Source organism: Dryobates pubescens, chromosome 8 (genome assembly GCF_014839835.1).
Source record: "Dryobates pubescens isolate bDryPub1 chromosome 8, bDryPub1.pri, whole genome shotgun sequence".
Classification (NCBI taxonomy): domain Eukaryota; kingdom Metazoa; phylum Chordata; class Aves; order Piciformes; family Picidae; genus Dryobates; species Dryobates pubescens.
The window spans coordinates 6,632,775-6,654,440 of record NC_071619.1 but is presented as its reverse complement, the minus strand read 5'-3'; the positions used below and the strand labels follow the sequence as shown (position 1 = coordinate 6,654,440).

The 21,666-nt window shown below is 41.7% G+C and overlaps 1 protein-coding gene across 15 annotated transcripts in view; it reads left to right on the top strand.

Moving 5' to 3' along the window:
• TCF7L2 (transcription factor 7 like 2) overlaps nucleotides 1-19,628 on the top strand; it is a 183,150-nt gene extending 163,522 nt beyond the window's left edge. For 3 of the 15 annotated variants that reach the window (XM_054163559.1, XM_054163557.1, XM_054163556.1), the window contains 6 exons: nucleotides 4,258-4,383; nucleotides 5,400-5,559; nucleotides 6,303-6,410; nucleotides 11,061-11,109; nucleotides 13,090-13,162; nucleotides 18,772-19,628. In XM_054163559.1, the coding sequence (XP_054019534.1) occupies nucleotides 4,258-4,383; nucleotides 5,400-5,559; nucleotides 6,303-6,410; nucleotides 11,061-11,109; nucleotides 13,090-13,162; nucleotides 18,772-19,201 (946 nt within the window). In that variant the 3' untranslated portion in view covers nucleotides 19,202-19,628. Of the gene's footprint in view, nucleotides 1-4,242; nucleotides 4,384-5,399; nucleotides 5,560-6,302; nucleotides 6,411-11,060; nucleotides 11,110-11,665; nucleotides 11,717-13,089; nucleotides 13,163-18,771 lie in introns of all 15 variants that reach the window. The other 12 variants (XM_054163558.1, XM_054163555.1, XM_054163554.1 and 9 more) reach the window with 7 other exon arrangements.
• The last annotated feature ends 2,038 nt before the right edge of the window (nucleotides 19,629-21,666 follow it).

Genomic DNA, 21,666 nt, shown 5'->3' with positions numbered 1-21,666 from the left:
TCATGCCGTTGGACTCTGTCCATCTGTCCAGCCTGTCAGGATCCCTCTGCAGAGCTCTCTTACCCTCTTAACAGATCAACACCTGCCTCCACCTTGGTGTCATCTGCAAATTTACTGATGATGGACTCAATCCCCTTATGCAGATCATCAGTAAAGATATTAAACAGGATGGGGCCCAGGACTGACTCATGGGCAAACAGTGGATCCACTATGCAAAAATCAGCTGCTGTGAGAGTAAATAATTTAGCAGAATGACACCGTACAAACACTGCAGAGCAGTTAAGTGGTGAGCAGTGGAAAATACCTTCTGTAATTGAAATTTCAGGGGAAATTCACTTTACTCACACACAATTATTGAGGGATAGTATAGGCAGGAACTCAAAAACTTAGACTCTTCTGCCACTCTTTCCGTCACACAAGTGGATATCTACTTGGGAAATGTAAGATGAACCCATACGTATCCCACTGAAGTTCATAGGATTGTGAGAGCAACTTTGGGTTCTGAAGCATGTTTTTATAGTCCAAACATAAGAGGTATCTAAATCCAAAAGAGGCAGCCTTATGTCTTGGAGAGAGAGGTAGAAAGAGAGAGATTCAGTGTGAAATAATGCATGGTCATTGGTAACAAGTTCCTTGGGGAAACTGCCACCCTGAAAAGAACTACTGAGCTGTAGCTGCCTGTTGATGAGGGCTGCCATGTTTCTGAAGGTTAGAGCTCAGTGGGTAAAATCCCAGCCCAGAGGCAGGCAGTGGAGGCTTTCCCATCCTCCAGGCTTTCACACAACAGGCATACATAGGCTTAACCTCCTTTGCGCTCCCCTTCCTCCTCATTTGGTCTCCCATGTGCAAATACTCTCTCCTAAATGGTAACTGGGGAAAACATCTTCCCATTTCCCTAACTGGGAAAGGGTGTTACAGGGTTTGCAGATTCTCTTCACCTTCATAAATTTTTTTATTAGCTGGAGGTACTTAAATCTTCATCAGAAGAAACAAATAAAATACCCCCTCTGTTTTTTGTTGGATTTGTTTCCTTTGAACGTCACAACCATACCACAGTCAGTAGGCAAAGTTGTGTAGGCATTTTGCAATGTGTTTTAGTTTTTGACAAGATCCTTATTAGAGAAGCAAATCTTTTGGCCCTGTTAACTTCAGCTCTAACCAGTCTTTTGTGATATCTGGGAGTCCTTCTCCAGTGATGAGTCTAAAATTACTCTGATCTACTCTCAGGCATCTCTCCTTGTGCTACCACTGTACCTCAGCTCTTCTTTCTGGCAAATGCCCAGTGTTCTTCCTGATGAGTCCTCATATCAAACAAATGCAGCACTTCTTGCCAGCTCTTCTGAAGGGGGCTTTTCATCTCCGTCTTCAGCCTTCTGTGTCCTGTTGTCACTGGCTCTTGATCCAGTTTGAACCCTAGCTAGCCCCAGCAGCATAGTCCTCTCTTGAATGCTGGGTCTTGCCAAGGACAGACAGTCATTCTATAAGATGTGTGTTAGCTTTTATCTGTGTGTTTATGCTGCCTCCATTGAGGTCAGGATTTTGCCATGGTTTTTGTTTTCACCCATGTTTGTATGGTGTTTTTTTTACATGCAAGCTCTTGCTGTCAGTTTTTGCTGTTTGCGGTGTACTGCGACCGAAGGCCTCAGTCACTGTGTCAACAAACCTTTAAGTATGTTCAGTCAAAATACACACAAAAACACAGGGAGGGAGATCAGAAAAAAAATTACTAAAAGGCCTGTTTTGTGTCTTGGTGAGGTAATTCTGTGGCAGAAGTAGGACTGGGACACTGGTGTTCCCACAGCCTCACCATTGCTTTCTGTTCTCACCTGCCATGCACCAAAGCATTTCCCCAAACTTACTTTCCTTTCATAGATTCATAGAATGGTTTGGTGTGGAAGGGACCTTAAAGACATTCCAGTTCCAAACCTTCTACCATAGGCAGAGTCACCTTCCAATAAACCAGGTTGTTCAAGGTGTCATCCAAACCTGGTCTTGAAGACCTTCAGGGAGGGGGTATCCATGACCTCCCTTGGCAACCTGTTCCGGTGTCTCACCACCCTCACTGTAAAGAATTTCTTTTTAATGCCCAGTCTAAATCCACCCTCCTCAAGCTTCAATCCTCTTGTCCTGTCACTACAAGCCCTTGTAAAAAGTCCCTCCCCAGCTTTCTTGTAGGTCTCTTTCAGGTCCTGGAAGGCCTCTATAAGGTCTATAAGCCTCAACTCTCATAGTCTGAACCCATAGGGAAAGTGTTCCAACCCTCTGATCATCTTTGTGGCCCTTCTATGGACCTGCTCCAGCAGTTCAATGTCCTTCTTATACTGGGCACACCAGAGCTGGACACAGTACTGCAGGTAGGATCTCACAAGAGCGGAGGGAAGGAATTGCCTCCCTTGTGCTGCTGGTCACACTTCTTTTGGTGCAGCCCCTTGCTGCCTTCTGGGCTGCAAGCTTACATTACCAGCTCATGTTGAATTTTTTGTCAGCTGACATCCCCAAATCCTCCTTCTTGAGACTGCTCTAGAGCCACTCCTCTCTCAGCTTAAATGTGTGCTTGAGATTGCCCCAACTCAGGTGTAGGACCTTGCACTTGGCCTTGTTGAACTTCATAAGGTTGGCTTGGGGCCACCTCATAAGCGTGTCCAAGTCCCTCTGGATGACATCCCTTCCCTCCAGCATGTCAACCAGACCACACAGCTTGGTATCATCTGCAAACTTACTGAGGGTGCACTCAACCCTACTGTCAATATCACTGACAAAGATGTTAAACAGTACCCTCTGTATGCCATTGTTGTGAGGAGCTGTGATTCTCTACAGTGTCAACAATTTCACATTCTCCCTGTCAATCCCTGCTCTCCCCACCACTGTCTTTAAAGACAGAATACTTCTTTCTGTCTAATGATAGTGAGTACTACCAGCTGAGAGACAAAGATCCTCAGAGCTTGTAGAGGACAGTACCTCTTGTTCATGACAATACTACTGTGTCATCTTGTGAATGTAGAGAATGTCTGGGCAGTTGAGGAGGGGGGAGGGTGTTAAACTCAGTAATGGAATTTGTAAGGGGGGGGATGGGGAAGAAACCCCATTATATTTTTGATACACAGGCTACTTATGCATGGTATATCACCTCATTGTCTGTTGATGATAGAAGAAGTAATTCTTTCTGCCATTGCATATTCCATATTCTTGGACTATTTTATTTGTTTCAGGACAGTTCAAAATCTAGGATGAGAGTGAGGATTTGCAGTGATAAAAGACCTTGTCATTTGCCAAACCACTTAAGACTTGGCATTTTTGGGGGAAGTTATTTCTGAGCTAGAACTTCAGGCTAGCTTCCATTCCCTGGAAACATTTTGGCTTCAGTGGGGGTTTCCTAAGGGAAAAGCAGTCAGTCTTAGTATGCTTTCCTTATTCACTGTAAAAGCTTTCACAGACTGTTGAGAAGTAATGATAAGAACTCAAATACTGCTTTTGAGAAGTGTGTTCATTTTGTTTAAAAAGCAAAAAATCTGACTGATTGTGCCATGTTCATGGTGTGGCCCCAACAAAGCAATTGGATTCATGCAGAAGGGGTTTCACATCCCTCTGAATCCAGTTGCAGGACTGGGGCCATGTGTGTGATCATAAACCATAAAGCTGGCAACATTTTTTTCTCTTTAGAAAGGCTTAATTCTACCATCTTCCTACCTTCTGCTAAAGCAGAGTGGCTTTGAGATTTATTAGGCACAAATAAATATTTTGTTTTGCTCCATCGACAGATGTAGCTAATGAATCATCTCATTAGGATTATTAAAAATACATCTAGATTGTCTTGGTATTCATGCTTTATTTTGCAGTCAATATGCAGTGAAAGATCTCATCCCAAATTCACAACGTTGTTCAGAACTATAAAAATTGATTCCTTGGTTGCCACAGATAATTTCTTGGCAAATAACTGGACTGGTGGATTTTCTTGCAGGTAGCTGAAATTCCACTTTCATCCAAGTTCATCCAGTTGAATTTGCCTTTTGCTAAAGATGTTAAAAATCATGATGTCTCATGTCAGTAATGATAATGAAGGGGAAGATTGGCTTTAATGACATTAGAAGAGTCATTATGTTTAATTTATTGCTAATTAATGCTGCCAGCTTTCATATGCTTTGTCTAGCTGTCATGTGCTTGTTCTATGCCTTTTTTTTTTATTATTAATGTGTGTACACATCCCTCCCCATTCATTCATTTTTATTCTGACGATTTACACAGCTTTCTCTCCTCTAGGTTTCCTCCACACATGGTCCCGCCACATCATAGTTTACACACAACTGGAATCCCTCATCCGGCCATAGTCACACCAACAGTCAAACAGGAATCTTCCCAGAGCGACGTCGGCTCGCTCCACAGCTCGTAAGTTGTTGCTTCCCACGTCTTCTTCCTAAACCATTGCCTCTGCATGCGTGGCTTTTAGTAAGATCTGGGTTTGTGGGAACCATAGAATCAATAGGGTTGGAAGGGACCTCAAGGATCACCTAGTTCCAACCCCCCTGCTGTGGGCAGGGATACCTCATGCTAGATCAGGTTGTTCAGAACCCCATCCAGGGGTTAAAACCTCCAGGGATGGGGCTTCTACCATCTCCCTGGGCAACCTGCCTCAGTGTCTCACCACCCTTATGGTGAAGAATTTCTTCGTAACATCCAATCTTGCTTTGTGTATTCTAGTTGATATGAATGTGGTTTAGCTACCAAAGTGTGTCACGATAGTGTCAGTCTTTCAGAGCCATTCTTTGACACAGAAAAGTAGCTATGAGTGAATTTCATTAATTTTAACAAGGAAGTGCAATTTTTTTGATCAAGATTCAAACTTCTTGATTGGTTTTCCTGTTACTCAGTACCCAGTTTAAAGCTCTGAGTTAATGGATACACAACAGGAGACAGTAAGTTAGAGCATAAATGGCTTGTCCAAAGCTGCAGAGAGAGGTGGGATCAAGTTTGGGTTTGAACAGAGCAGAGCCCTGGGTTAGCTCTGCCTGCAGTGCTTCTGGTGCTTTTTGCCTTTCCTTTCACAAGAGAGGCAGAAAGACAGTGTTTTGGTTCCCAGTGATGGGATGAGGTATCAGTATTGCCTTTACCGTTGTGTTCACAAGCCCTGCCCATGAGCCCATCTGCCTGGGTGCCCATGTCCTTCCAAGGTGGTTCTAGGGGCTGAGAGGGTGCTTGGTGATACTGCATAAACATGAAGTGGGTTTTGTTATAATGCTCTTTAAACTGTTCTTACACAGCAACCAGGGTGAAGGCTCTAGAGAACCTTCTGGTCCTCTTCCTAGAGATTTCTGAGGATTAATGCTAGAGAGATTGAGGGGATTAATTTAATAAATGCACAAGGGTTCTCACTGTGAGGTTTCTGTCATATCTTTACCCTTCAGAAAACATCAGGACTCCAAAAAAGAAGAAGAGAAAAAGAAGCCACACATAAAGAAACCTCTTAATGCATTTATGTTGTATATGAAGGAAATGAGAGCAAAAGTTGTAGCAGAATGCACATTGAAAGAGAGCGCAGCCATCAACCAAATCCTCGGTCGAAGGGTAGGTAACGAGGGTGAAGCACAAGCAGGAACTGAAACTCAGTAGGGTTCACACCTTCTGAATCACTGTTTTCCTGACACTTTGGTAGTGGATAGGGAGGTTACTAATGATAGAGAGGTTACTAAACCAAAAGCCTTGGTTTAGTGTTTGGTGTTTGATTTTCACGGACACTTTTTGACACTTCTGTCCACAGGGAAGAGGGGGAGTTAATTAATAGCAATGTTATTTCAGTGTTGTTTCCATCACCTGCAGATGGAAAATTCCTAGATTTTGGTTTTATCCTAAATGAAGCAGAAAGGTAAATGGGAAGGAAAAAGCCTTTGTGCACAGCACCAATATCAGCACCTGTGAGAGCCAGAAGAGGAGAGGAAGTGCCAGTGAGGAATGGAGGTGGAGACTTTCAATAAATCTGTAACAGATCTGGTTCAGGATAGTTGTTTCAGCTTCTGGACCCTCTCCCCTGGTCTTTGCTTTTGTTTAGTTTAAACTAATCAGGAGACAAAAGGTCTGAGTGAATGCAAACGATGAGTTGTGGCTCAGCTGAGTTACCTGGAGGTATAATCTAGAGTTATAAATAAAATATGAATGTCAGCATGCTGTTACCTTTCCTTTTTTTTTTTTTTTTTTAAATTAAAATCAATTCTAGGTGTATTTGTATATAAATAACATCCTGCACTTCAAAAGACCCCCAAAAACCTACCACACTTGTGCTTTTTGTTTTGTCTTTCTTTTCTTCACCTCAGTGGCACGCGTTATCCAGAGAAGAACAAGCGAAATACTATGAACTAGCAAGAAAGGAGCGACAGCTTCACATGCAGCTGTACCCAGGCTGGTCTGCACGGGATAACTATGTAGGTTCCTATGTAGCTGGAAATTTTTCTAGTAGTAGAGCTTGTAGAATTGTGCATCTGACCTACAACCACACATTGCACACGAGCACTACTTGGGAAGCGTGCCTCAGGATCCCAGTCTGGTAACAACAACGGACACTTTCCTCTGCGGTACTAAAACTGTTGGGGGATAATTCCCAGCCCTCCACTTGGAAGAGGCTTCCTGGCTGGGACTGGTCAAAGGTTAGAAGTGGGGCATGACAATAGAGCTCTGTGAAGAAACTCTTGCCATCCCTTTTACCAGTGTCTGGGCACGCCATTTGGCTTGCTGGTCATTTTCAGTTTCACTTTTTAAAACAGAATTAAAAAATTCCCCTAGTGTGGCTCCTTTTCTTCCCACCAAAAGGATGAAAAATCAGTGTCTTGTGCTTATCTGGGTGAGAGTAGAGTGGAAAGTGGAAGAATGACTTGTCCTAGCTTCAGAGAAGGACTGGCAAAACCAAAAGTGTGACTCGTTTGAAAGTCTTGCTCTCAAGTGGGGTTAAATGAATTAATCCACACTCTGCTGTTGTAGATTTCAGCATGTTTCATGGCGTGTTATCTTTTTGTTTTGTCTCCTCCCCTCCTCATTTTTTAAGAAGTGTTTTGTATCAGTTCATGGAGTTAGATTGAGTCTGACTCCTAGAGAGCCTGGTTTGTAGCTAAAAGTGGTAGATTTTTGTATTTTTGTCTGCTGAAAACATAAGGCCAGGATTTGTAACCACTTACTAGTAGTGTATAACCCCTGCTTCCATGAAGGGTAAGCAGTGCAGCTGGTAGTAAGTGTTTGCAAGCCTAAATCCATAAACTCTTGACAGATTTGTGGATTGGTGGGAGCTCTAAGCCCTCTTTAATAGGATTAGAGCAGCAACTTGATTTTTTTTTTTTTTTTTAATTAAATCACCTAAAACTCTCGAGGTCTTTAACCGTGGAATAAGCCCTTCTCCCTACCTTCCAGGCAGAATTCCTGTAGGTTTGAGGACCTACTAGAAGCTTTAAGGTTGATGTCAGTTATGTATAGTGTTAGTGTTACACATTTAGGTTTGGTTGAAGTCTGCCTCTTCCATCATCATCACCATCACTGCCTGTTTGCCCATAAATATCCTATTTTGTCGTAAAACACAGAAGCTGTGTGCTTGGTGTCTGGCAGCGTTCACCTCTGTAAGAATCTGCATTTTCACATGTGTAGATGGAAAGAAGCCAATTTAGGGTCTGCTGTGAAGCCTAGAGCAGCAGCAGCAGCTCTGCTCTTCACTGTTCCAGGGATGGAGAATACACACACTCACTTATTTAGCAATATGAAAAAAAATCTTCTTAAGTACAAATCCTTCATTTGTGATCATCTCCTCTTTCCATTGGGCTCTGCCTTGCCTCCCTCCTTTGTTCACCATTGCAGGTGTAGCTGTGCATACTTCTCAGAGGAGACCTCATTAAGCCTGATGAGACACTGCTCCTGCTTAAACACATTTTCTTTTCACATAGTCTGGCCTTAAACTGTCAGGCCGTTGAGGTAGTTCCTCAGCACTGTGCAGTGTCATCTTCTTGGGTGTTCAAAAGGGAGTCTAGGCTGGACTGAGGTTTTGGGAATGCTCATTCTGTGCAGTGACTGTGCCACCAACAGATGGGCATGTACAAAGCCTTCAGTGTTTAGGACCTTTTACTTTTGTCCTCACCGTATGAGCACTGAGAAACCCTTTCTTCTCGAGCTAAAAAGGACAGGATAAGAGAGTCGGCGCTTTCCCTGCGGCTTGATGCTGTACCCCCAAGTGACCTTCAGGGGGAACCTTCCTGCCTGAGGAGAGCACAGTACCTTTGCATCACACATTGCATCATCCACAGGATTTATTTATTTCTCCTCTTCTGAGTCTTTCAGAGCTCTCTTCCTCTCTCAGTGTTTTGTAGGGTCTTGAGGCTTTCATGAACCTAAGCAGCGGAGCACCTTTGGGCTGCCTAAATTGGTTAAATTGTTAGGAATCTCACATCAGGCTCGAGGATGAGACCAGTTGTAGTCCAGGTCTTCAGAAACAGGAGCAGTGCTTTCAAGAAACAGCTTTCAGCCTGCTCTTAAAGAAGAGAAGAGGATTCAGGGAGTCCCTTGTGGCTTGTTGGTGTCACAAGGCGCACTTGCTCTTTCTGAGATCTCATATAAGATGTTAAGGGGTGTGAGTGCTGGACTCAGAGGTATAGGGTCTAGTCACCTCATCTGCCACTTGTCTGGAAAATTAGTACCAACCAATGCTGCAGTCCTGTCAAAAACCCATGTTGGTTTGCCTCTGTAGAGGGAGCTGCCAAAATGATGAGCAATTATTTACATCTGCATTTACTGCAGCCTAAGAATTTGTGTAGTATGATGACAGAAAATACTGTAGACCACCTGTCCAAATCTTGGAAGGACAATCTGAGACAAAGGCAAAATAGTGTCTTCTGCACAGCACTTGAAAAATGCTGTCATAATTCTTATGTTCATGTGTGAATTCAGCTATGTAATCAAGCATCTTCTTGTAGCACAGAAATCGAACAGGTGATTCCTCTCACTATTTTCATTGAAAAGGATGTAAAATAAATTAATGAGACCCCTGCCAGTTCTTTGTTAGGAACAGTGTTCAAAGCTTGTGTTGAAAAGGTCCCTGGCTGACAACTCTCTATATCAGCCATTTTTAACAGTTTCCTCCCTAAAGGAGTTACTATACTTTATTACCTGGCCTGAAAAGTTTGTGAAGTCTGTTCTGACTGGTCCTTATGTTATAAGGTCTCAAACTGAAGTAGCACTTCAGTTCCCAGACCTACTGGAAAAATTAAGTAAAATTGCAACAGATACAGTCTCCTAATTGTGCAAGTGGCCTCCTTGAGGTTAAATAAATATCAGGCTTTTCGTGCTGAGGCAACTGTCTTATTTTGCTTATGTTGTTGGAAAGCTGGAAAAAAATCCACTGACTTTTGCAGAGGTACTGTCGATCTAGATCAATATGGAGCAAGGTCTGAACCTCTCTGGACTCCAAGATACTATGGTTTTCTCTATTTTATTCTTAGCTTATCATGTTAAGACTGATGGCTGCTGAAGCAAGTGGCTTAAATCAACAACTCTCCATATCCCCCAAAATTACTTCAGAGGTGTTGGAGATGATTTCTCAGCAGCATCCAGACTGCAGGTTTATGTGCATGTTGTTTAAAAATCCTTTAATGTGAACACTGCACACAACTTTTTCCATCACAGGAAGGCTTTCTTGAACTAGACTGTACTTGTCACAGGCTGGACAATAGGGTGGCAGTTAACTACCCTGAGCAGGAAAAGCCAGGGAAGAAGTAGAGAAGCCTTGTGCCAGAAAGCCGGCTCTTGGGGAGGGAAAATACAATGAAAACCATGAATCAAAGTGCAACATTCACACTGGGGGAATTTCTTAGTAATGTTTCAATGAATGCATCATAGTGAGCATCCAAAGTGTTACAGTGGATGTACCAAGCAGAAACCCATCTTAACCATTTAGTTAGGAGCCAGACCAGACCACAGAGAATGAAGTCTGTCATGTGAGAGATCCTCTTGGCTCCTACAAAGATATGTCCAATCCTTTAAAAGTGCTATGAGATTCCTTTTTCCAAGATGTGGTTGTCCCGTCTTGACCACAAGGGACTGCTGCTCTGGTGTCTTTTCACCAACTTCTCTTACTAGTGTATTTTCAAAAACCAGGATTTCTTGTGCTGTTCAGGGTTGATGCTACTGGCCTGAAAGTTGTTGCTTTTAGCATCTGGGGAGCTGTGAAAACAAAATGACTCTGTTTCCTACATTGGCCTTTTCAATTCTTCTCTTGGAAAATGATCATTTGGATTCCACAGAAGTTGGGCTACTGGTTGTCTTCTCACACTCTTAACAGGGAAACAGAAAAAGGGCCTTTCTCCCTCCAGTCAGAAACTGTAACACACTTCATCATCTTAGGGTACAATATTTGGGAAAAGAGACACAGTTTAGCTAAATGCTGCTGATTGTTTTCCTTGTGATAGACCTGAGTGTAGGAAAAGTCTTAGTATTTTGTACTTGTCCTGGCTTTGCTTCCTAGGTTGCCAGTGCACTTGCAAATCTCCAGGTTAGGAGTTGCTGCTTGTTACTGTGGCTTCCTTGTCTGCTTTAATGATTGGATTAGGTTGCTGAGAAATTGCAGGGTCTCAATCTGACCTCAGTCATGCTCTCTACCAGCTTCAGTCTTCCTCTTCGTCCCCTTCCTGCCCCACCAAAATGTGCCCATGAATCATTTTGAAACTCCTGGATGCTGAAAGGTACAAATGTCAAAACGGTTTTGTCTTCATGACGATCTTGTTTCAAAAGAAGCGTCTTGCAAGTTCTGTCCCCTTCCCTGCTGCTGGTTATGGCTTTGGTGGGTTGTTAGTGTTAGAGAGGGGGCTGCAGTGAGGCCATCCAAAAAGTCATGGGGTGGGCAGGCAGAGACATCCCCAGGGTGCAGCATCCCCTCGGGGCCACACAAGCCTCCCTGAACTGAAGGTGAGCCAGTGCCATGCTTCGGTGTCCTCCCCAGGGAGCATCCCACACCAGTCTCATCCCCCTTGCTTGGTGCCCTCCCATAAGGACATGCGTTTTGGGTTGTGTTTTAAATCCTTCTCATTTGTGTGTGTTTCCTGCAGGGAAAGAAGAAGAAGAGGAAAAGAGATAAGCAGCCAGGAGAGACCAATGGTAAGTAAAAATAAGTCTAAATCTCTTGCTTAGTGAAGTGTGGCAATCCCGGTGTGACACTCCTAGGTGTGGGGGGAGGTGGGCACGAGTCTCTTGGCCTGACAAGGGAGCCAGTCCCTCTACTAAGACAGCCTCTTGTTTTTTTAATGCACTCGTTACACGTTAATGCCCTTCTAAAAACTAGTAACCAAGCCACTGCATGTCAGAGCCTCTCGTGACGGTAGCTGAATTTGTACGTAGCCCTCTGCCAAGCCTTTAACCGCAGAGCCGTAGCTGTAATGCCTGTGCCAGCCGTGATAGAGTTGTCCGCTTCCGTGGTGCCATCCGCCTGTGCGTTCCCCGCGCGCGCGTGTGTCCGGTGTTCAACTTGGGCCGTTCCTTGTGTGTGTTCTGATGCATGCCTTACAGTGGTAAATCGCACCCATTTTAAATTAAGGAGGTTTGCCATTCTATGTAGGCAATTAGAAATACTGCATAGGCAATCTGGTAGTCGATTTCCAAGAAGCCCTGACTTAGTTTTTTTGAAGCCTTTGTATAATTTGTTCTTTTTTTTCAGAACACAGCGAATGTTTCCTAAATCCTTGCCTTTCACTTCCTCCGATTACAGGTGCTAACGTCATTTTGAGTCATTTAAAATAGTTTTATAAACTGCTTCTTAATAATGAATTTATTTTATATATATATATATATATTTATATTTTTTTCCTGCCATTATAGATTTTAACATTAAACACTTTATGACATTAAGAGAGAGAAAAAAAACCAACACCAAACAAACAAGAAATCAATTGCCATCCGCGCATTTTGATCGCGTTTTATTATCTCTATAGCTTTATATCTATTATATGTTTGACAGTAACTTTGGAGTTTTGTTTTGCTGGGTTGTTTTTTGTTTTGGTTTTGGTTTGGGTTTTTGGGGTTTTTTTGGGGGTAACAGTTGCTATTAAAAGAGTAATGCAGTAAACAAAAATAAATAACAAAAGAGTTGTACTAACTGTGCAAATTGAATATGCAGTATTTCTTTAAAGAGACTGATACAAAGAATGGAAGCAAGTCAGTAATGAACCTCCTTAATCTAATGGCATTTTTCATGGCTCCCACTAAGTCTTCTCACATTAGCATGCATAAGCATTTTTTTTTTTAATTATTATTATTTTAGTTTTGGACTTTTTTTTTTTTTTTTTCTTTCAATTCTTTTATTTGTTTTCTTTCTGCTCAAGCTTATTCACTGCAATCCACTAGCTGCACTAACTCAGCATCTTGCCAATGCTTCACGTTTTATTTTCTGGCTGATACTAACATACTCATTCCGCAGTCTGCTTATTCTTATCCATTCTTTTCAATACAAATTAATAAAAAAAAAACACCCAAAATTGAATGTTATTCTAAAAGCTGCATTATCCCAGAATATATAATTTTCTTTCTTTATGTTGGTTTTTTCCTTTCTTTTTTTTTTTTTCCCTCTTATTTTGTATCTGAGTTGAAGAAAAAAGCATGTTCAGGATCTAACTTCCATACTCAGCTTCTTTTCTTCTTCCTCCCTCCCCCCCTCAAAAAAAAAAAAAGAGAATAAAAAACCCCAACCCAAATAAATCTTGCCTGGAACGTCCTGCTAGAGCAGCAACAAAGACTTACCTCTACCTGCTCTTTTAAAAGGGAAAGAAACAGTCCTTTATAAAGGGATACTGCAGCTTTAATTGCAACAGCTAATCTCAAGAGTTGAATAAAAAATGTGATTATCACTTTTCTTTCTTTTTTTTTTTTTTTCTTTTAAACTTTAAAATCAAAAGTCAATATTTTGCAATTAATAACAAGGACATTGATTTTTATTCCCTTTTTATTTTCATTTTTTTTCCTTATTTTTATCTTTCTCTTTTTTTCTCCCCTTTTCTCTCTTTCTCTCTCTCTCTCCCCCCTCTCCCCTTTTCTTTTTTTTTCTCCTCTCTCCCTTTTCTGCTCGCTTTTCTTGAACTCATTCAGACCTGAGCGCTCCTAAGAAATGCCGAGCGCGCTTTGGCCTTGATCAACAGAATAACTGGTGCGGCCCCTGCAGGTGTGTATAGTTTTCCCAGACTCGCTATGGCTGATTTGCAGCTGGTTTATTTGGTACTTTCCCCTTTTTTTCCTGCCTTGTTGCTTTGTAGCTCTGTGTTGTGATCTAGAAGACACAAGGGAGTGGGACACTGCCATGAGTTATTGTCTCTCTGAAAGGGTTTTGGTTCTTTTTTTGTTGTTGTTGTTGGTTGGTTGTTGGTTTTTGTTTTTTTGCCTTCCTCTTTGCTGCTGCTAGCCAAAAACCCACTGTAAAACAGCATCAGCCTTAAGCCCATCTGTGGCTCAACCACGCTCCTGCCCTCCAAGCCTCCACCCAAGGAAAGTTGCTCCTAAAGCCCTTGATATCACGGCATTGAGTGCAATACTGACATCGGACAAACACAGGGCTGTGTCAGAGACCTTTTTTTCGGTTGACTTTTGGCTCCTTGTGAACGTCCTGTTTTCTTTCCTGCCCTTGGTACGAGGGGAGATTACCAAATAAAACTGAGGTGATTGAAAGCTAACCGTAGCTGTAGCTAAGATGACGCAGACCAAATGAGCTCTATCCACCATTGTGTTGTATTTTTTGTGTTTACCTTATGCTAACAGATGCAAATACTCCAAAGAAGTGTCGGGCATTGTTCGGGCTTGACCGACAGAGTTTATGGTGCAAACCATGCAGGTATAATACTACCCATTAGGCCTTTGGGGAAATAAAAGCAATCTGTCCTCTTAGTGCATTTGTGTGATTTTATTTTTTTTAATCTTTTTTTCCCCCCCACTCCCCACCTTTCTCTCTCCCACAGCATCAATTGCTAATAATCTTTGATCTCTGGAATTTCTTGCTAATTTAATGCCATTTTTCTCTCTTTTCTTTACCAATAACCTCTCCCTGGTGGTAGAACTGGGAACAAGCAAACTTGAAGTCATTAAAACCAGCAGGTTTTTTGGGTTTTTTAATGATTTTTCCCCACCCCACCCCCCAGATTGTCAGCAAAACGAATGTTTGGCTGGACATCTGTATTTTGTCTTTTTCATTTGGGTTTATGTCTGCTGCCTCCCAAGGCTTTTCAAAAAGGTTCTGGGATGGCAGCAGTGGTATTTTTCTCATGAAGAGACATACAACAGCCAGTGTTTACAGCTTATGTTGTACTCTTCTTTCTTTTTTTTTCTTTTTTCCTTTTTTTCTTGTGTGTTATCTACAAAATTAAATAGCTACCTGTAGGCTTCCACGCCTCACTGAGGTGTATGCAGATATCAGGTTTTCAAATGATCTGATATCCTGTGTTTTCAGATCCTAGAAAAACTGTTCCATAAATTTTTATCCCAACAAGTGAGCTGTAAACGCCTGAGCTCTAGGCAAAACTAATTACAACCTCAGAGGACAATTTTCCAGCGCTAAAAGGAGACGAAAGACCTCAGAGAGCCCAAATTACAACAGCCCATGTTCTACTGGAGTTTAATTCCCTGTATAACTCAGTATGTACTTCTGTCTTGGTGGAGGGATGCCGAGTAGTTCTTTTCTCGTTCCTTTTTCCTTATATAATCGCACTTGGTTAAATTTGTTGTTTCTTTGTTCTGATACAAGCAGTCTTTGAATTTGGAATATTATGATGGTAGGTATTTCAACCCAAACCACACTCTGTGTGTAGTGATTCCTCTCCCACATTTTCCCCCCCTCTTATTCATGCCAGTCCCATGTGCTCCATCTCATTTAGAATGTAGATCAGATGTCCATCGTATTTTGTGTATGCACGCAGTCTTGTTTGTGCTTAGTGTCGAGGAAAACACGGACTGAGGGTGGGCTGTACTTCAAAACACCAGATAAGGCACCAGAAATGTTTCCACCAAATTGCATATTGTCCCATTCAAGGCCTGCTGGTACCTGGGCTTCAGGTCTTTTAGGTATCAGTACCAGTGTTAACCAAGCTTTGACAGCAGCAGTTTCTTAAAGAAAGCTTAAAGAAAGTAAGAGTTCTGTCCAGAAGAATTGGGTAGCCACTTCACTGTGTCAGGAGACACAAGTGTCTCTTGCTAACCAAGGGCTTGAATGTTGTGTTTAGTTAGGCTTTATTCTGTGGTCAGTTCACTACACTACTGGCAGGTATTTGTGTAGTCTAGAGACAGAGTATTCAAAACATGTCAGGCTCTGTATGCCAAGTACCACAACTGGGGGCACATCATGTTTGTGTGGCTTTATCTTTCCCTAGCTGCTTAAGTAAATAACATACTCTTGAATCTCTGTTTTATCAGCAAGGGGACTTCTCATTCAGTCTGTACAGTGCTTAGGTTACATTTGAAACATAAACTCTCTCTAAACTTATGCCATATTTTGGTCATAAGTCTTTGCAGCACGTCAGAGACAACTTCAGTGGTGTAGCTGATAGCTTCAGACTTGCTGATAAAGAGTCAGCTGCTTTTCATTTTGTTTTGGTTTTTGGTTTATGCACAGAGGCATTTTATCAGTAGGTACTAGAGCATTTCTCTCCTAGTTCTGGTCCTCACCATTAGAACATCACATTTGCTAGCATGGTAGCATTTTGTAGCACGTCTTAGGTAGATATTTGCTACTACAGTAGAAATCCTTGTCATCCTCTGGCTTTTACCCATGACAGCTGCAGCATTACAGGTTTCCTGATGCTGTCCTGGGGCTAGTTTCAATGGCAGCACAAGTCAGGTCAAGTCTGTTGGTGTTCACTGGACTGATGTAGCAGATGATGCTTTCAGAGCAATGCACAAGTGAATAATCCTCACTAGTGCTTCTGAGGGGGGATATGTAGTATTTTTGTTCCCGCTTATTGGCAAGAAAAATGGAGGCATAAAATGGTTCTTGGATGTTTACTTACTCCCTTTCACCAGAGCTGCTTGGTGGTGTTCACTTCTGGTGCAGGGCTTGGGGTCTTGCCATCTATGCCTTTCTGTCCCACGACCCCTTTCTGTGCACGACCACAACACATGGTGGGAATGGCACAGGCTGAAGTAATGTCCCTTCCTTGAGCCATCTGGTTTAAGTAAATGGCTTTTTGGACTAAAAGTAGCCACAATAGTATAAAGAGTTTAATACACAGCAGAAGCAGAGGAAGCATTCTGCTCCCTTATTCCTAGTCAAGGGAAAATTGCTTCAGGTAGTAGACCAGTGGGTTTAGTTTTTAAAAGGTTGGTAACTGCAGAGTCAAAAGGTCAGGTAGATATGATTTAAGTCTCCTTTGCCATGGGAACTCTACCTTCCAGGCCACAGAACTTAAATAGTATTTTTAAATAATTTTGATTTTTTTGGCATACTGGATTCAGACTGCCTCCAGTGAAATAATTAACTGCCTTGTAGGTTCAGAGCAATCCAGTTGAATGGCTTCTGGACCATCATCAGTGACACAGGCAGAACGTGGGTTTCTGCTTGCAAACTGTTTTAATTTGGGGATGGAGAAGAGCCCTGCAGTCTCCAAATTAAGAGAGAACCCACCTTTCCACACAGGTATTATCAGTGAGCTTTGTGAAGCATCACTGTTCTGCTTTGCTACTGGAGCTGTACAGAAGGTCCAAACACAAACTGTGGCACTGGTAGCACTGCACAGATGAAGCTAAAAAGGGGTGAGAGAGAGGAGAGGGTAAGGGAGAAAGAGCAGCAGAACTGTCCTTAGCCAGGAGCGAGAAGCTTCCCACATTTTGTCAAATGTAGTGGAATTAACATGTTCTGTTTTGAGCCCACCAAATTAATATGTTTTTCCTGTCTTTTAACGTTGCTCTAATAAAGCATGGATTCCAGCCTTCATTTGCTCTCTTCTATCTATCTTTCCCTTTCTATTTAACATTTAAGTTGCATGGTTGTCTTTAGTTTTTTAGCATGTATTGATCTGCAGGCTAACGTGGTTAAAACTAATAGCCCTAACCCCTTACCTTGCCATGTGGAATGAGGAGCAGAGCCTGAGAGCAGAGCCCGAGCCTCTGGAGGGAAGGGGAGTCATAGCGCTGGTCCCTCACTGAAGCTGGTGGAAAGATGGGGTTCCAGGTTTGCTGTTCCCCTTCTTGGGTATGGGAGATGCCATCTTTTAACTCCAGGATCAAGCTAGTTAGAATCTCCCTTGCAGCTGAGAAACATCTAGTCCCATTGGCTAGACAGCAGACCGTGGTTTAACCCAAAGCAAACACAGTTTCCATACATAGGAGAGAACGCTGACAGCCAGCAATGGAGCTGGGGCACCTGCATGAGTGCGGAACGTCACCCAGCAACCCTGAGCTGATCTGCCATGCTTGGGCACTTCTGATGAGGTTGCTGAGCTAGGGCAAGGTATCCACTGGAGAGGGAGAGCAACCTACTCCTTCACATTAGTGACTGCAGCTTAGCTGAGTGTCCAAAGCTTATGTGGCAGAGCTGCTCTAGACAGACTTTGTCATGTTCCTCGGGCTGTGTGACAACTATTCAGCACTTCCCATGGGAAGTGTGCTCATGAATAGGAGGGCTGGAGAGCCATCATTAGGGTCAAGGTGGCCACTGAATATCATTCTGCCAGATGCTGTGGTTGTTTGCCTCATTATTTATGTCCTGCTGCAAGAATCGCCTTGCATATACTTGGCAAGAGAGATGGTGTGAAACTCTCATCTGTTTTCATTGCTCCTTTACATTATTAAGTGGACAGAGGGAGGAGAAAAGATCTCTGTTGGGTCGCTTATTTGAAGATGAACGGCTCTTGCAAGACTCTCCTATCCCCTGCTGTGAAATAAGCTCCACGTTGCTCCTCACTTTTGTACCTGTCATCGTATGCTTCACCTACTGAAATTGGATCCCATTCTGGAATGACATGGATAGCCTCTCAGAGGAAAATACCCCAAAATGCAGGGCAGCTTCCCCAAATCTACCACTCTCCCCTGAAACAAAAACAGAGTCAATTTAAAGCCACAACCTGCAGGCCATACAACCAGTTATTCTTGTTATTTTGGATCATACTCTGTTTATCCTGTTCTTTTCCTGGTTTGCTTTTTTCCCCCCCCCTCTCTTGTTTACTTTGTTCATTTTGTTTTTATTTCCCCTCTTTCTTGTTCTCTCTATTGTATATCCCTCTTGTCTGACTCTGACATTTCTGGATTTGGTGTGGTTCTTAACAGAGGAGAAAGCAATGAGCAGTAGTTTGCAGCCAGCCTTGCCTCCCAAGGGCAGCACATCGTAAGAGACGACAGGTGATGCAGGTGTAGAGATAGCCCTGTTGAGTTGGACAGCAGTATGGGACATCTTGAGACACCAGCAACTATCCAAAGATTTTATATTTTAGAAGGGTTAATTTTCTTCCTATTTTTTTTTCCCCTGGAGGAAAGTTAAGTTTGTAGATTAGCACAGTGGGCTCCAAAAATGTCATACCTGAAATTCTGATTATTAAAAGTAACTAAGGAAAGGAGGCAGCCTGAAGAGGAGGGGGACAAGGAGACAATTGGTGAATCCTTTCCAAATCTGTTAGCCAAGGGGAAGTTCCCAAGCGGGCCCGGTGCCGAGGACACCCTGCCAGACCCCCCAGGACAGCACGTGGGTGCCGCCTGCGCAGAGCCCAGAGTAGCTAACTGCCGGCTCTTTGCTTTAGAGAACTGTCTGCATCGGCATCTCTGCACTTTATTCACAGAGAACTCTCTCCCTGTTTCCAGGAGAAAAAAAAAGTGCGTTCGCTACATACAAGGTGAAGGCAGCTGCGTCAGCCCACCCTCTTCAGATGGAAGCTTACTAGACTCTCCTCCGTCCTCCCCCGCCATGCTCGCCTCCCCCTCCAGAGACTCGAAACCACAGACTGAACAAACGCAACCCCTCTCGCTCTCATTGAAGCCCGACCCGCTGGCACACCTGGTCATGATGCCGCCGCCCTCCTCTCTCGTCCTCGCCGAGAGCGCTGCGAGCAAGCCCGGCGCCCTGCCTGCCGCCGGCTGCCCCAACGGGGCCCTGGACCATCCGCCGGCCGCCCTCTCGCCGGCCGCCGCCGCATCCCTAGCACAGCCCTCGACGTCCTCCTTGCATTCCCACAGCTCGCTGGCGGGGACACAGCCCCAGCCGCTCTCCCTCGTAACCAAGTCCTTAGAATAGCTTTAGCCTCGTTAGCCCTTTCAGTTTCCTTTGGGGGGGGGGGATGGAATTCTGTTGGGATTTGGGGTTTGGTTTTGTTTTTGTTGCCTTTCTTTGTTATTATTTTTGTTTCCTTCTCCTCGTCGTCGTCCGCTGTTCGTCGTCGTTTCTTGGTTTTTGTTTTTAATTCGTGCCATGTGGCTACATTAGTTGATGTTTTATCGAGTTCATTGGTCAATATTTGACCCATTCTTATTTCAATTTCTCCTTTTTAAATATGTAGATGAGAAAAGCCTCATGATTCTGCCAAAATTTTTATCAACAGCTGTTTAAAGTCTTTGTAGCGTTTAAAAAAATATATATATATACATAATTGTTATGTAGTTCCAATAGCTTAGTTTTAAAGACTGATTTTAAAAACTAAAACAAAACAAACAGGAAAACAGAAGAGAGAGAAAAAAAAAAAAAAGGAAAAAAAAAAAGAAACCAACAGAGAAAAGGAAAAAAAAAAAAAAAAAGGAAGGAAAAAGGGGAAAAAAAAGAAAGAAGCAATTTTGAAGCAGCCCTTGCCGGAGGCATTGGTTCTTTATTATTTGTATTAAATACGAGCTCGCGAACCAATCATTTTCCATCTGGTTTTTAAACCTTTAAAGGGCACAACGAATGCGGTGCCACTACTACTACTTCTTTTTAATTTTTTTTCCCTTTTTTCCTTTTTTTTTTTTTTGTTTTTTTGTTTGTTTGTTTGTTTGTTTTACTTCCCCTCTTCCTCTTTTCTTCCTCTTCTTCCTCGTGTGAAACGACCTTTCTCGTGATGTTACTTGTTATTGTTTAAATGTACAGAAACAAAGGGGTTAAAAAAAAGAAAAAAAGCAGACGTGTTAATATACCTTGTTCCATGGTGTTGTTCTTTTTACTTTCCTGGGGGAGGGGGAAAATGCTACTCAACAATGAAAAGTATCACAACGCTATTGGACCAGTAGTATTTATTGCTTTAGAAATTGCTTGTTGTTATCTGTATGTTGTCCCTTTATAAATGGTTGGTTTTGTTTGGTTTTCCTTTTTTTTTGTCCTTTTCCTTATTTTCTTAAAACATTGTATAAAGTTGTTTTGGTTCTCTTTTTTTGTTGTTGTTGTTGTTGCTTGTTGGTTTGTTTTTTTTTTCCCTGTTTCCTTTAGTGTAAGCATCTTATATATAACAACTCATTTGTACAAGGTTTTTAAGTTTATATATAAATGTGTATATATATATTTTTTTTCCCCTGGGGTTTTTGGGTTTTAATTCTTCTTTTCTGTTTTTATTTTATTTTACTTTATTTTATTTTACTTTACTTTATTTTATTTTACTTTACTTTATTTTATTTTATTTTACTTTACTTTATTTTACTTTACTTTATTTTACTTTACTTTATTTTATTTTACTTTATTTTACTTTACTTTATTTTACTTTATTTTACTTCACTTTATTTTACTTCACTTTATTTTACTTCACTTTATTTTACTTCTCTTTATTTTATTTAATTTTTTGTTATTTTTGGTGATTTTTTGGGTGATTTTTTTCTTATTTTGGGGTGATTTTTCTGGGTGGATTTTATTTTGTGATATATTTTTTTTAACTGCTTTTATTTTGTGTTTTGGGTTTTTTTTTAACTGCTTTTATTTGGTTTTTTTTTTGCGTGTGTTTGTTTTGTTTTCTACTTACTTTGGTTTCTTTTTTTTTTGGCCTATATGAAACACAGTTGCCACCAAACGGACATTCACTTGTTGGTTTTTTTTTTTCCCAAGGATCAATAGTGTAAAGAGGAAAAAAAAAAAAAGGAAAGAAAGCAAATTGCTTTAAAAGCCATTACACATTGAAAAAGAAACAAAAAGCAACACTTGAAAAAATTTAGCATGGGAATTTTTAGCAGCGCTGTTTGAAAAATAGCAAGGTCCAAGTGTCTCTTGTTCAGATCTGCAGCTGAATCCCCTGTGACATTAGGGACTGTAGGCTGTGTGCAAGAATTTTTGTGCCAAAATTCTCAGTGACTTTTACCTTTCTCCCACTGACCTTTATATTTTTTTCTTTCTCTTTTTTTTTTCCCCCTTCTTTTTTTCTTCTTTCTTTCTTTTTTCTTTCTTTTTCTTTTTTTTTCCCCCCCTTTATTTTTATGGGTTTATTTTCTTTCTCTTTTATTTTCTTTTGGGTGTTTTGTTTCTTTGTTTTTGTTTTTTGTTTTGTTTAAACAAATGCTGTAATTTTTTTGTTCATCCTGTTTTGCTGTGATGTTACATAGGTAGATATGTATGTAGTTTTAATGTCACCTATAACAGATGTGTTTGGTAGCAGATTGTCCGGAAAGCATTTAAAATGAAGAGGTATTAAACCCTTAAGGGCCAAATTCTGTATATTAGATTATTCATGAAAGGAAAAAAAAAAAAATCAGACTGCCACTTTTATGTACACTTACTACATACAGGTAGGTAGCAAACTTAAAACAAAAACA